The sequence below is a fragment of the Entelurus aequoreus genome, linkage group LG07 (assembly GCF_033978785.1).
Source record: "Entelurus aequoreus isolate RoL-2023_Sb linkage group LG07, RoL_Eaeq_v1.1, whole genome shotgun sequence".
In the NCBI taxonomy this organism is placed as follows: domain Eukaryota; kingdom Metazoa; phylum Chordata; class Actinopteri; order Syngnathiformes; family Syngnathidae; genus Entelurus; species Entelurus aequoreus.
Genome location: NC_084737.1, coordinates 81,901,961 through 81,917,163, shown reverse-complemented (window position 1 = coordinate 81,917,163; position 15,203 = coordinate 81,901,961). Strand labels below are relative to the sequence as shown.

The window sequence follows — 15,203 nt, the reverse complement described above, 5'->3', positions numbered from 1 at the left end:
ATATTGTCATGCAGCGAAATGAAGACCATTAACGTACAGAATATTATAGCATTTTTTTCCAGGTAGAAATATCACAGATAACATAACCAAACATCTTTGACAACCACACACACGTGTAAAGCGACTTTGGGTATTTAGAAAAGCGCTATATAAATCCCAGGTATTATTATTATTATTATTATTATTATCATTATATAACCCTTACTCACAAGGCGCATCTTTCAAGTGTTTAATATCATCTTTAAAATCCTAAAAAAAAAGACATGTGTGGTCTTGTCTCTCGTAATGATTGTGAACTTTAGGCTAAATGTTAAAAAAGTGCAGTTCCCCTTTAAGGAGAAAACGTGTCACTAATCACTCGTGCTGACTTTACCAGACTAGAGCTGTTTTGAAAGGAATTTGATCTTATGTTGGAATGTTTTCTGTAAGAAGTGACAGAACCTGCAAAGTTGCACAATGCCAGCATGTACATATATATAAGAAGGCTCCTTGACGCCCTCAGCATCAAACATCACACCTGCAAAGGTAAAACCACACAACTTTACATCCTACTTTTAGAAGTCTGTTTCATTTCTAACATGTCAGTATTTGTCTACCATTGCACAGATGGCATTTACTTCTCGTGCGTTCTTCCTCCTTTGTGGGATCATTGGACTGACTGGAGTTGTAAGTCCAAATCTCACCTGCTGACTTCAACAACACCCGCTTCATCGAGTCTTTCATTGATCGCTGTCTTCATCATTGTCAACCATGTCTTCTTGTCCTCTCCACAGTTGTCTTTGTCTTTCCAGGACGACACAGGTTGGCAGCTGTGACTTCATGAGTTTTCTAATTCATTTTTTCAAATTCACATTTTATCCGTTTCAGTTAAAAAAATTGCTGACCTAAAAAAACAAATGTGTTGCAGATGAATGTTGTCCTAAGGGCTGGACTCAGTTGAATAAACGTTGTTTCATCTACCAGGAGGAACAAAGGAGCTTTTTAGATGCAGAGGTATGGAAGGACTTCACTCAGTAGTTAGGATGTAGTTCTGAACCAGTTTGTCTTCTGTTGGTTTTTGTCATTTTAGAGCATCTGCAACCTTCTTGGTGGGAATCTGGCCTCCATCCTAAGCGCTCTGGAAAATGCGGTTGTGTTGGAAGTGATTAAGTTAACGGATGACCCCATTGCTGACACCTGGATTGGACTCCATCAGGCGCTAGAGGTGTGACACTTTTACCAATACAACAATCATACAAAATCTACATTTGATATGTAATCACACAGAAAATGTAAGTGTCCTCCAATATTTCAATACTTGCATCAACTTCAATGAAAACTGAATTGTTTTATTGTTTTTATTTAGCCCAGCATCCACAATCCTTACATGAGACAGGAACAAGTCTTTCCCTCATCACCACTTAGTACCAGCCAGCTAACAATGCAGTTCATTGGAATTCATCTAGGGATGATATATATCACAGCCTCCTGCGATAACCACATGTATCACCAAATATTGATACGTATATGATAATAGATCAGAAGACATTTCGCCTTTCACCCAAGTAGGCGTCATCAGTTCATGCTCAAAAACTGAGATTGGTCACATCTAGTTTTTGACTTAGATTGGTCAGATCTAGTCTAGCGGCTGATGTCAATACCTCAGTAGGCGTCATCAGTTCATGGTCATAGACTTAGATTGGTCAGATCTAGTCTTTGACTTAGATTGGTCAGATCTAGTCTTATACTTAGATTGGTCAGATCTAGTCTTAGACTTAGATTGGTCAGATCTAGTCTTAGACTTAGATTGGTCACATCAAGTCTGAGACTGAGATTGGTCAGATCTAGTCTTAGAATTAGATTGGTCAGATCTACTCTAGCGGCTGGTGTCAATACCTCAGTAGGCTTCATCAGTTCATGGTCATAGACTTAGATTGGTCAGATCTAGTCTTAGACTTAGATTGGTCACATATAGTCTTAGACTGAGATTGGTCAGATCTAGTCTTAGACTTAGATTGGTCAGATCTAGTCTAGCGGCTTGTGTCAATACCTTAGTAGGCTTCATCAGTTCATGGTCATAGATTTAGATTGGTCAGATCTAGTCTTTGACTTAGATTGGTCAGATGTAGATCTGACCAATCTAAGTCTTTGAGTATGAACTGATGAAGTCTACTCAGATGAGAGGCGAAAGCAAACCAAATTGGACGCACGAAAATTGGACGCTTTTGACGAGGCTTCTTGGGCGGTCCTGCGCGCGATGGAGGAGGAAACGCTGCGCTACTCCTCCATGGAGCACAGAGACATGATGTGGGGGCCAGATGGAAGACTGGTGCCATTGTGCTCCATTTGGTCCGAGGACGACGTTGGTTCTATAACTTTCTGAAAATGTTATTAATCTACTTGCTGATTTATTGTTAATTACTGGATCCTTTCTGTTGTAACATTTACACTTCTGTTCAAATGTGATAAACACCTAATTGTCTGTTGTTTGACTATTGACATTAGTTTAAGACAAACTACATTTCCTGAATGTTTAATCAGGAAATGTTTAAAATACATGAGCTATCTACAGTGTAATAATAGAAACGTATTGTCAGTCATTCACAGTCTGTGGGTGGAGGCGGGGCCGCTAACATTCACACACAGAGAACGAGAGACTCCTAACGTAAATGTAAGGTAACATAGTACAAATGATCTGGATCAGCTCCAAAATCTAAGCAGTTGTTCCCCTTTCCATTTCCGACATTTCATGAGAGTTCCGTGAAAATCTGACCATAGCTTCTTGAGTTATGTTACTATCTAACCGACAGAAAAACTAATCCTCGTGATGACACAACCTCCTGGCGGAGGCAATACTGAATAACAAAACAAAGTAATCAGCACAATAATTCAGTCTAGAAGTTAAAATAACCAGAATTATTAAGATGTATGACAATGGTGTCATCGTTTTATGATGCTAACAATAAAACCAACATAATAATCAGCAAGATATTCCAAAGAATTAAGAATCCGCACACACGCCACAAAAATAAATGATCTTGTGACAAACACAAAAGAGCACTGATTTAACTTCTGGTGTTCCTCAATTAAACATTTTTTTTTTTTGTCTTTCAGACGGAGAACTTTCTCTGGACTGACGGCTCAGACTTTAAGTTCGATGCTTTTAACGCAACCGTCAATGTAGGAGATTGTGCTGAGATTGAAAGCAGTGGTAAATATATACAATGACTATGACCAGTGATGGAGTTATTAGTATCTAGTCATAGTAACTATTTGCTTCATTTGATGTACTTCTACACCTTTTCTTAGACTGGATTAACAATATGTGGGGAAATTGCAGACAGATCTGCATCATTTGCTTCAATAATCGGCAGCAGATTATCTGCAATCACACGCTTCTGTTCTCTTACAGAAGAACTCTGGAATCTGGACAGCTGTACTGACTTACACCCCTACGTTTGTGCCAGAGACACTAAGTGCAAACACTGATCAGTCTTCCTTGACGATGCCTTTTCCACCACCTTGATGACTCTTCTACAGGACGACCCAACTTTAATGATATCTATGTATTCATTAGTATATTACACAGTCTGATCACTTTCTAATTGATTGCTGACAAACACGCAAGTTGATGGTGCGTTGTGTCACATTTCGGAACGTTGTCACACAATCTGGGATTTTATTCAATGTTACTCTTTTCAATCTGAGGGGCAAATTAAGTATATTGACCGCGGAGGCAGGGAAAATGTGCATCGGCTGCAGGTGGGGTGTCCATAAACACAAATAAAATAATAAATCCAACGTCATCGTGGGGACAATGTCATTCATTTGCCAAAGAAAAAAGATGTGTGGTTTTGTCTGTGTTTCTTTTTGTCTGCAAAACTAACAACTCAGCTCCGTGTTACAAGGCAAAGAAGACAAATCGTAGGAGTCTAAAGCAGACTCGGACTCCTAAAGGGGAACTACACTTTTTTTTTTCATTTTGCCCATCGTTCACAATGAGAGACAAGAAGACAAAGTTTTTTTGCATTCTAATTTCTCAAAAGATTGTCTTTCTTGGTGGCTAGCAATGCAGCTAATGAGAGCAATCCATTCTGCCTCTAAATCACTTTAAAAATAAATTCAAAAACCATCCATCTTCTTCCGCTTATCCGAGGTCGGGTCGCGGGGGCAACAGCCTAAGCAGCCAGTTCGTCCAGCTCCTGCCGGGGGATCCCGAGGCGTTCCCAGGCCAGCCGGGAGACATAGTCTTCCCAATGTGTCCTGGGTCTTTCCCGTGGCCTCCTACCGGTCGGACGTGCCCTAAACACCTCCCTAGAGAGGCGTTCGGGTGGCATCCTGACCAGATGCCTGAACCACTTCATCTGGCTCCTCTCCATGTGGAGGAGCAGCAGCTTTACTTTGAGCTCCTCCCGGATGACAGAGCTTCTCACCCTATCTCTAAGGGAGAGACCCGCCACCCTGACAATTTGTATAAATTATTTTATAATATGTTCTGGTATACACTCCTCAGTTACAGAATGTTTAGCAGGCTGATTATTACATTTTTATTATTAAATGGAGAAGGTCAAGACATTGTCATGCAACGATATGAAGACCATTAACGTACAGAATATTATAGCATTTTTTTCCAGGTAGAAATATCACAGATAACATAACCAAACATCTTTGACAACCAAAGCATGATCGTAACAATCCACATAGTGCGTTATTAATTTGTGAAACTGGTGTTTAAACATGGTGTAGCTCCTCCTCTGAATGCAAGTGCTCCTACAGCAAGAATACAAATTCAATCAATGAATGAATCCAAGTATATTTATATAGCCCTTATTCACAAGGCGCATCTTTCAAGTGTTTTTGATTATCTTTAAAATCCTAAAAAAAAAAGACATGTGTGGTCTTGTCTCTCGTAATGATTGTGAACTTTAGGCTAAATGTTAAAAAAGTGCAGTTCCCCTTTAAGGAGAACACGTGTCACTAATCACTCGTGCTGACTTTACCAGACTAGAGCTGTTTTGAAAGGAATTTAATTTTATGTTGGAATGTTTTCTGTAAGAAGTGACAGAACCTGCAGGGTGGCATAATGCCAGCATGTACATATATATAAGAAGGCTTCTTGACGCCCTCAGCATCAAACATCACACCTGCAAAGGTAAAACCACACAACTTTACATCCTACTTTTAGAAGTCTGTTTCATTTCTAACATGTCAGTATTTGTCTACCATTGCACAGATGGCGTTTACTTCTCGTGCGTTCTTCCTCCTTTCTGGGATCATTGGACTGACTGGAGTTGTAAGTCCAAATCTCACCTGCTGACTTCAATAACACCCGCTTCATCGAGTCTTTCATTGATCGCTGTCTTCATCATTGTCAACCATGTCTTCTTGTCCTCTCCACAGTGGTCTTCGTATTTCCAGGACAACACAGGTTGGCAGCTGTGACTTCATGAGTTTTCTAATTCATTTTTTCAAATTCACATTTTATCCGTTTCAGTTAAAAAAATTGTTGACCTAAAAAAACAAATGTGTTGCAGATGAATGTTGTCCTAAGGGCTGGACTCAGTTGAATAAACGTTGTTTCATCTACCAGGAGGAAGAAAGGACCTTTTTAGATGCAGAGGTATGGAAGGACTTCACTCAGTAGTTAGGATGTAGTTCTAAACCAGTTTGTCTTCTGTTGGTTTTTGTCATTTTAGAGCATCTGCAACCTTCTTGGTGGGAATCTGGCCTCCATCCTAAGCGCTCTGGAATATGCGACTGTGTTGGAAGTGATTAAGTTAACGGATGACCCCATTACTGACACCTGGATTGGACTCCATCAGGCGGTAGAGGTGTGACACTTTTACCAATACAACAATCATACAAAATCTACATTTGATATGTAATCACACAGAAAATGTAAGTGTCCTCCAATATTTCAATACTTGCATCAACTTCAATGAAAACTGAATTGTTTTATTGTTTTTATTTAGCCCAGCATCCACAATCCTTACATGAGACAGGAACAAGTCTTTCCCTCATCACCACTTAGTACCAGCCAGCTAACAATGCAGTTCATTGGAATTCATCTAGGGATGATATATATCACAGCCTCCTGCGATAACCACATGTATCACCAAATATTGATACGTATATGATAATAGATCAGAAGACATTTCGCCTTTCACCCAAGTAGGCGTCATCAGTTCATGCTCAAAAACTGAGATTGGTCACATCTAGTCTTTGACTTAGATTGGTCAGATCTAGTCTTAGACTTAGATTGGTCACATCAAGTCTGAGACTGAGATTGGTCAAATCTAGTCTTAGACTTAGATTGGTCAGATCTAGTCTAGCGGCTTGTGTCAATACCTCAGTAGGCTTCATCAGTTCATGGTCATAGACTTAGATTGGTCAGATCTAGTCTATTGACTTAGATTGGTCAGATGTAGATCTGACCAATCTAAGTCTTTGAGTATGAACTGATGAAGTCTACTCAGATGAGAGTCAAAAGCAAACCAAATTGGACGCACAAAAATTGGACGCTTTTGACGAGGCTTCTTGGGCGGTCCTGCGCGCGATGGAGGAGGAAACGCTGCGCTACTCCTCCATGGAGCACAGAGACATGATGTGGGGGCCAGATGGAAGACTGGTGCCATTATGCTCCATTTGGTCCGAGGACGATGTTGGTTCTATAACTTTCTGAAAATGTTATTAATCTACTTGCTGATTTATTGTTAATTACTGGATCCTTTCAGTTGTAACATTTACACTTCTGTTCAAATGTGATAAACACCTAATTGTCTGTTGTTTGACTATTGACATTAGTTTAAGACAAACTACATTTCCTGAATGTTTAATCAGGAAATGTTTAAAATACATGAGCTATCTACAGTGTAATAATAGAAACGTATTGTCAGTCATTCACAGTCTGTGGGTGGAGGCGGGGCCGCTAACATTCACACACAGAGAACGAGAGACTCCTAACGTAAATGTAAGGTAACATAGTACAAATGATCTGGATCAGCTCCAAAATCTAAGCAGTTGTTCCCCTTTCCATTTCCGACATTTCATGAGAGTTCCGTGAAAATCTGACCATAGCTTCTTGAGTTATGTTACTATCTAACCGACAGAAAAACTAATCCTCGTGATGACACAACCTCCTGGCGGAGGCAATACTGAATAACAAAACAAAGTAATCAGCACAATAATTCAGTCTAGAAGTTAAAATAACCAGAATTATTAAGATGTATGACAATGGTGTCATCGTTTTATGATGCTAACAATAAAACCAACATAATAATCAGCAAGATATTCCAAAGAATTAAGAATCAGCACACACGCCACAAAAATAAATGATCTTGTGACAAACACAAAAGAGCACTGATTTAACTTCTGGTGTCCCTCAATTAAACATTTTTTTTTTTGTCTTTCAGACGGACACCTTTCTCTGGACTGACGGCTCAGACTTTAAGTTCAATGCTTTTAACAATGACGGTGACACTGGAGATTGTGTTGAGATTGAAAACAGTGGTAAATATATACAATGACTATGACCTGTGATGGAGTTATTAGTATCTAGTCATAGTAACTATTTGCTTCATTTGATGTACTTCTACACCTTTTCTTAGACTGGATTAACAATATGTGGGGAAATTGCAGACAGATCTGCATCATTTGCTTCAATAATCGGCAGCAGATTATCTGGAATCACACGCTTCTGTTTTCTTACAGATGAACTCTGGGATCTGGACAGCTGTACTGACTTACACCCCTACGTTTGTGCCAGAGACACTAAGTGCAAACACTGATCAGTCTTCCTTGACGATGCCTTTTCCACCACCTTGATGACTCTTCTGCAGGACGACCCAACTTTAATGATATCTATGTATTCATTAGTATATTACACAGTCTGATCACTTTCTAATTGATTGCTGACAAACACGCAAGTTGATGGTGCGTTGTGTCACATTTCGGAACGTTGTCACACAATCGGGGATTTTATTCAATGTTACTCTTTTCAATCTGAGGGGCAAATTAAGTATATTGACCGCGGAGGCAGGGAAAATGTGCATCGGCTGCAGGTGGGGTGTCCATAAACACAAATAAAATAATAAATCCAACGTCATCGTGGGGACAATGTCATTCATTTGCCAAAGAAAAAAGATGTGTGGTTTTGTCTGTGTTTCTTTTTGTCTGCAAAACTAACAACCGAGCTCCGTGTTACAAGGCAAAGAAGACAAATCGTAGGAGTCTAAAGCAGACTCGGACTCCTACAGGGGAACTGCACTTTTTTTTAAAATTTTGCCCATCGTTCACAATGAGAGACAAGAAGACAAAGTTTTTTTGCATTCTAATTTCTCAAAAGATTGTCTTTCTTGGTGGCTAGCAATGCAGCTAATGAGAGCAATCCATTCTGCCTCTAAATCACTTTAAAAATAAATTCAAAAACCATCCATCTTCTTCCGCTTATCCGAGGTCGGGTCGCGGGGGCAGCAGCCTAAGCAGCCAGTTCATCCAGCTCCTGCCGGGGGATCCCGAGGCGTTCCCAGGCCAGCCGGGAGACATAGTCTTCCCAATGTGTCCTGGGTCTTCCCCTTTGCCTCCAGTCGGACGTGAATTGATTAACGTGGACCCCGACTTAAACAAGTTGAAAAACTTATTCGGGTGTTACCATTTAGTGGTCAACTGTACGGAATATGTACGGCGTTCGGGTGGCATCCTGACCAGATGCCCGAACCACCTCATCTGGCTCTTCTTGATATGGAGGAACAGCGGCTTTACTTTGAGCTCCTCCCAGATGACAGCGCTTCTCACTCTATCTCTAAGGGAGAGACCCGCCACCCGGCGGAGAAAACTTGTGATCTTGTCCTTTCGGTCATAACTCAAAGCTCATGACCATAGGTGAGGATGGAAACGTAGATTGACCGGTAAATTGAGAGCTTTGCCTTCCGGCTCAGCTCTTTCTTCACCACAATGGATCGATACAGCGTCCGCATTACTGAAGACGCCGCACCGATCCGCCTGTCGATCTCACCATCCACTCTTCCCTCACTCGTGAACAAGACTCCGAGGAACTTGAACTCCTCCACTTGGGGCAAGATCTCCTCCCCAACCCGGAGATGGCACTCCACCTTTTTCCGGGCGAGAACCATTGGACTCGGACTTGGAGGTGCTGATTCCCATCCCAGTCGCTTCACACTCAGCTGCGAACCGATCCAGTGAGAACTGAAGATCCTGGCCAGATGAAGCCATCATACAGTTTTTTTCCAAAGATGGCGCCGCTGTAGTGGCTGCTGGTGGCAGGAGCTCTGTGCTCTTGTGTCATCCTTTTGTGTTCCTGATGTTTCCCTCTTGTTTTCTGGTGGGGTTTTTTTGTGCCTTTTGGTTGGGGACCCTTTGGGACTGTGCGACAAGGGGTGGCACTTTCGTGACTTCCGCTGTGCTTTTTTTGGTAACTTTTGGATCTGCCTCCCGGGAGCCTTTTGGCCATGGAGACCAGCTGCTGGGTCTCTGCCACACCAGAGTCTGTTTGGAGAGACTGAAGGAGATGCGGATGAAGAGATAGGACTGCAGAGTTTGGAGAGACTGGAGGAGATGCGGATGAAGAGACAGGACTGCAGAGTTTGGAGAGACTGGAGGAGATGCGGATGAAGAGACAGGACTGCAGAGTTTGGAGAGACTGAAGGAGATGCGGATGAAGAGACAGGACTGCAGAGTTTGGAGAGACTGAAGGAGATGCGGATGAAGAGACAGGACTGCAGAGTTTGGAGAGACTGGAGGAGATGCGGATGAAGAGACAGGACTGCAGTTTGGAGAGACTGATTGATTGATTGATTGATTGAGACTTTTATTAGTAGGTTGCACAGTGAAGTACATATTCCGTACAATTGACCACTAAATGGTAACACCCGAATAAGTTTTTCAACTTGTTTAAGTCGGGGTCCACTTAAATTGATTCATGATACAGATATATACTATCATATATACTATCATCATAATACAGTCATCACACAAGATAATCACATTGAATTATTTACATTATTTACAATCAGGGGTGTGGAGGGGGGGGGGGTATGGACATCAAGTAGTGGACATAGAGAGAGAGAGAGAGAGAGAGAGAGAGAGAGAGAGAGAGAGAGAGAGAGAGAGAGAGAGAGAGAGAGAGAGAGAGAGAGAGAGATCAGAAGGCATAAGAAAAAGAAAAAGTATCTGCATTTGATTGTTTACATTTGATTATTAGCAATCCGGGGAGGGTGTTAGTTTAGGGTTGTAGCTGCCTGGAGGTGAACTTTTATTGCGGTTTTGAAGGAGGATAGAGATGCCCTTTCTTTTATACCTGTTGGGAGCGCATTCCACATTGATGTGGCATAGAAAGAGAATGAGTTAAGACCTTTGTTAGTTCGGAATCTGGGTTTAACGTGGTTAATGGAGCACCCCCTGGTGTTGTGGTTATGGCGGTCATTTACGGAGGAGATGCGGATGAAGAGACAGGACTGCAGAGTTTGGAGAGACTGGAGGAGATGCGGAAGAAGAGACAGGACTGCAGAGTTTGGAGAGACTGGAGGAGATGCAGATGAAGAGACAGGACTGCAGAGTTTGGAGAGACTGGAGGGCATGCGGATGAAGAGACAGGACTGCGGAGCTGGCGCTGAGCGCCGGGACAGACAAACCTCGCAGTGTTTTGGCTGAATGAGCAGGTATCGGACACCTCGGTCTCCTTAGACGTATCCTCACTCATCCATGCAGACTGGTCACTGGCCAAGAGTTGGTGGGCGGCCGAGGGTGGAGTCGGCTCTCTTGGTTGCTTTGTTGGGTCTGCTCCTGTCTCTGGCCATGCTCCTCCACCCCAGCAGACGATGGCGTGGAACACCGCAGAGGCCACCACAGTGTATAGGTCTTGTTGTTGTTGTTTTCCTTTTGTGGCTGTGTGTAGAAGTGGCTGGTTGCATCAGCTCTGTTCGATTAATGTCTTTAATGTCCTTGGTGTTTCCCTCTTACACACATGTTTATGTGTGCTATGGCTGTGAGAGTTTTTTCCCTTTGGCCTCAGTCTGGACCCCCTCTCCAGGGCCCAGGCTTAAACTGATTTTTTAGTTTACCCTTTTCTCACCTTTTTTGTAAGGGGTGCCGGAAGTTGGCAGCGATCCTGTTCTGTCTACCTGTAATATTTGTCTGCTCTTGAATGGGATTGTACTGAAAATCTTCATTTCCCCTCGGGGATTATTAAAGTATTTCTGATTCTCATTCTGATTCTGAAGTGGAGACAGCTACAGTGGTGACGTGGCCAGCACGGAACCCGACGCTGCATTCCACCACAACTGGAGGATCTGGTCTTTCCTCAACTAGCAAAACTGCTTTCAGGGCCGGCGCTAAACTGGAAGCTTCCTATGGACGCCGAGAAGCAGAATTGAAGGCTAAGGAGGCCAGAATAGCAGCCCAGTTCTCAACACTGGAGCGTGAGGAGATAGCAGCAGGAGCTGAAAGACAATTCCTTGTGCAGCCCTTTGAGACACTTGTGATTAAGGGCTATATAGATCAACTTTGATTGATTGATTGAATTTGTATTCTTGCTGTAGGAGCACTTGCATTCAGAGGAGGAGCTACGCCATGTTTAAATACCAGTTTCACAAATTAATAGCACACCATGTGGATTGTTGCGATCATGCTTTGGTTGTCAAAGATGTTGTGTAATATAATCTGTGATATGTGCACCTAGATACATGTTAGTACATCAGTTAAGGAATATGGGAGGGGGGTTATGGCTGTCTGACAAATTGTACAAATTACTTTATAACATGTTCTGGTATACACTTCTCAGTTACAGAATGTGTAGCAGGCTCATTATTACATTTTTATGATTAAATAGAGAAGGTTCAGACATTGTCATGCAGCGATATGAAGACCATTAACTTGGACAACATGTAATGTACAGAATATTACAGCTTTTTTTTTCCAGGTAGAAATATCACAGATTACATGACCAAACATCTTTGACAACCAAAGCATGATTGTAACAATCCACATAGAGTGTTATTAATTTGTGAAACTGGTGTTTAAACATGGTGTAGCTCCTCCTCTGAATGCAAGTGCCCCTACAGCAGGAATACAAATTTAATCAATCAATCAATGAAAGTTTATTTACATAGCCCTTAATCACAAGTGTCTCAAAGGGCTGCACAAGCCACAACGACATCCTCGGCTCAGAGCCCACATCAGGACAAGAGAAAACTCAACCCAATGGGCACAATGACAAACCTCGGAGGGGACTGCAGATGTGGGGACCACCCCGGGCGACCAGTGCAATGGATGTCGAGTGGATCTAGTTTATTAGATCCAGTCTAATTATGTAGGTAGGTAGGTAGGTAGGTCTTTATTGTCATTGCACAAGTACAACTAAACTTTGTTTTCAGCACAAACCCGTTCAAGATGAGACAAACAAACAGTGTACAGGGTTACAGAACAGGAACGCTGATGGGTTGCCACAAGGCGCCCCGTAAAAGATGGGAAAAAGGTAAACGCTGGGTGAGGATGAGTAAAAAAATACAATCTAGATTGGGCTCCTAAGGGGGCCCAGTCTGGAGTGGGAAAAAACCTCCATAGCAAAGCACATATACATATTACAACATCCATCTCGAGACTTGCAACAGAGGGGAGGGAGTGGGGGCTATGGTGACAGGCTGCAGCTCTTCAGGCGCTGCTCATCCGTCCATTAAGCGATTCGCGTCATGTATTCCAACCAAATACTTTCATTTCATTTTGGTTTTCACTTATTAAACAGGAAATATTAAAGGCAAAATGTGGTGTGACTCTGGTTTGCAGCAGGTTCCACAAAAAGAAAGCGTATTCAAAACAAGAAACAAGGGACATCGTGCTTGCATCACAGACTTCACACCAAGTCTGCCAAAGTTCACGTGAGAAGCTGTCCAACAGAAACCTTCTGTGTTCTCTTTTGAAATGTGAAGAAGTATGCATCATCCTAATTTGGAAAGGAACACTGTTCCACGCCTTAGTGAAGGTATGAAGATATAGGAGATAATTGCACATGTTCTGCTCATAGCAACCCTTCAAAGTGTCATCTTACAAAAAGTCAAGGAGTGGCTGTCCTAATGCAAGAACTTCAGTACAACTCAGGGAGGGACTGATATTTAGCTGTGGCAATTAACTCATTAGTTAGTAATGCAAAGGAACATTTTCTTGTACGTGGGAGCGCCACCCCGCCCCATGCTGCACCCTGGAACTGGCTCAAAGTGCATGGAGTGCACTCAGACTGTTACATAGTTTCATAGACATCACTGACGTTCTTCATTCAGCATTTTTGCAGATTTTTTTCTTCTCCCAAAATTTTGGGGGTAAGAAAAATCCAACCGTTGGTGCTTTATTTCCCCTCCAAAAATAGAGCAGATTTGTTTTGACACAACCCATCTCATTCACCATGTGGGTTATGCTTGTAAAGCGCTTTTCTACCTTCAAGGTACTCAAAGCATTTAGACACTATTTCCACATTCACACACTGATGGCGGGAGCTGCCATGCAAGGCGCTAACCAGCACCCATCAGGAGCAAGGGTGAAGTGTCTTGCTCAAGGACACAACAAAGCCCCAGCTTCTACCAACAAAGCCCCAGCTTCTACCAACAAAGCCCCAGCTTCTTCACATCCGTTGTGTGACTAGGTTGGTAGAACCTGGGGATCGAACCAGGAACCCTCGGGTTGCTGGCACGGCCACTCTGCCAACCGCACCACGCCGTGCCATAGGTGCCCCAGTAATGTCATTGTAATACAAAACCACATATTAGACTGTTGTCATCATCACAATCTTTAATTAGTGCTGAGTCCCAGACTAAGTAGATTCATGCAATGGAGACAATGTGACTTTTATTGATCGTGGTCTTAAAAAAGTCCTGAATTTGACTGGTTGAAACCCGCCGAGACCTGGGGACACTTAACTTAATATTTATCCTAGACTCCATATTCTCTGGGGACACTTAACTTAATATTTATCCTAGACTCCATATTCTCTGGGGACACTTAACTTAATATGTATCCTAGACTCCATATTCTCTGGGGACACTTAACTTAATATTTATCCTAGACTCCATATTCTCTGGGGACACTTAACCACAAGATTTTGGAGTGGACTAGATTAGTTTGATTGTCACCTCAGTGACTTGCACATGAGTGACTTCCTCCCACCACTGACCAGTGACAAGTTTGTACAGGAAAGTCATGAACACAAGATAAATAATAGCTTAATTTGGTATTTATGTCTTCATTTGGCACAAACAAAACCTACGCACATTTAAAAAAAATAATTGAATGTAACCTGTTATTAATTGTTATTAAGTCAAGTGGTGACACACCAACCAGCTGTAAAACCGGTTGAGTAATTAGTTTGAAATCATTTAAAAACACAAGTACTCATGTACCATCTTGAACTCTAACTTATAATAATAATTCACCCCTATACAATATCCTACCCTAATACCCTACTGTGCAATATTACCCTTCGAGTGCAATACATCCCACACTGATTGTTATTTTTTACTCCGGTACTCTTGTCTTGTACTGTATATTGTACAGTATTTTGTATTTCTATAGTGTTTTGTATAATGTACGGGATTGCTTATTATTTTTATTGGAGAGTAGTCTGTTTATTTCAATTGTTAGTTGTTGTTTTTTGTTTTTTTTATTACCTCTTGTGTCATTTATTTTTACCCCATATTTGTTCCCACTACCGCACCTTAAGTTGGAGTCCTTAATCTCGTTATATGCAAATATAATGACAATAAAGTCCATTCTATTCTATTCTTCTATGTGGTGGTGTGAGTTATGAAGTAGCTACTTGGAAAATGTAGTCCTAAACAATCAGTAGCCCCTGTTTGCAACGGACTTTACAAACTCCCAACGACATCTTCTGCTCTTAACCCCTATCAGGGAAAACTCAAAAACCCCAAGTGGGAGAAAATAAGGAACCTTGAGAAGGGACCGCAGATGTCGGGAGCCACTTTCGGCTGCAAAGGATGTTGACTGGGTTCAATGATTGAATTGCTAAATAACAGATAACGGGGGCGTCTAGTCCTTCGGAAGGCAACTCAGGGACCTTCTTTCAGTCTCAGCCAGGTCAGTAATCCACCCCGGCTCAAAAAGTTTATTGAAGAGATTTCAGAACCTTTGATGCATATCAGCAACATATTGTTTCAAATAATAATATTGACTACAGTGGTGGTCAAAAGTGTACGTACACTTGT

At 41.9% G+C, this 15,203-nt stretch overlaps 2 protein-coding genes across 2 annotated transcripts; both read left to right on the top strand.

Annotated features, from left to right (window-relative positions):
* Nucleotides 1-606: 606 nt before the first annotated feature.
* LOC133654418 (galactose-specific lectin nattectin-like) lies at nucleotides 607-3,741 on the top strand. The gene is made up of 6 exons (XM_062054733.1): nucleotides 607-666; nucleotides 774-801; nucleotides 908-993; nucleotides 1,070-1,204; nucleotides 3,094-3,190; nucleotides 3,392-3,741. Exons 1-6 carry the CDS (start codon nucleotides 607-609, stop codon nucleotides 3,466-3,468), a joined length of 483 nt encoding a protein of 160 aa, XP_061910717.1. The 3' UTR covers nucleotides 3,469-3,741.
* A 1,471-nt stretch (nucleotides 3,742-5,212) lies between these two features.
* Nucleotides 5,213-7,766, top strand: LOC133654417 (ladderlectin-like). Its single transcript, XM_062054731.1, has 6 exons — nucleotides 5,213-5,272; nucleotides 5,380-5,407; nucleotides 5,514-5,599; nucleotides 5,676-5,810; nucleotides 7,392-7,488; nucleotides 7,690-7,766. The coding sequence occupies exons 1-6, from the start codon at nucleotides 5,213-5,215 to the stop codon at nucleotides 7,764-7,766; spliced, it is 483 nt and encodes a 160-aa protein (XP_061910715.1).
* Nucleotides 7,767-15,203: the final 7,437 nt, after the last annotated feature.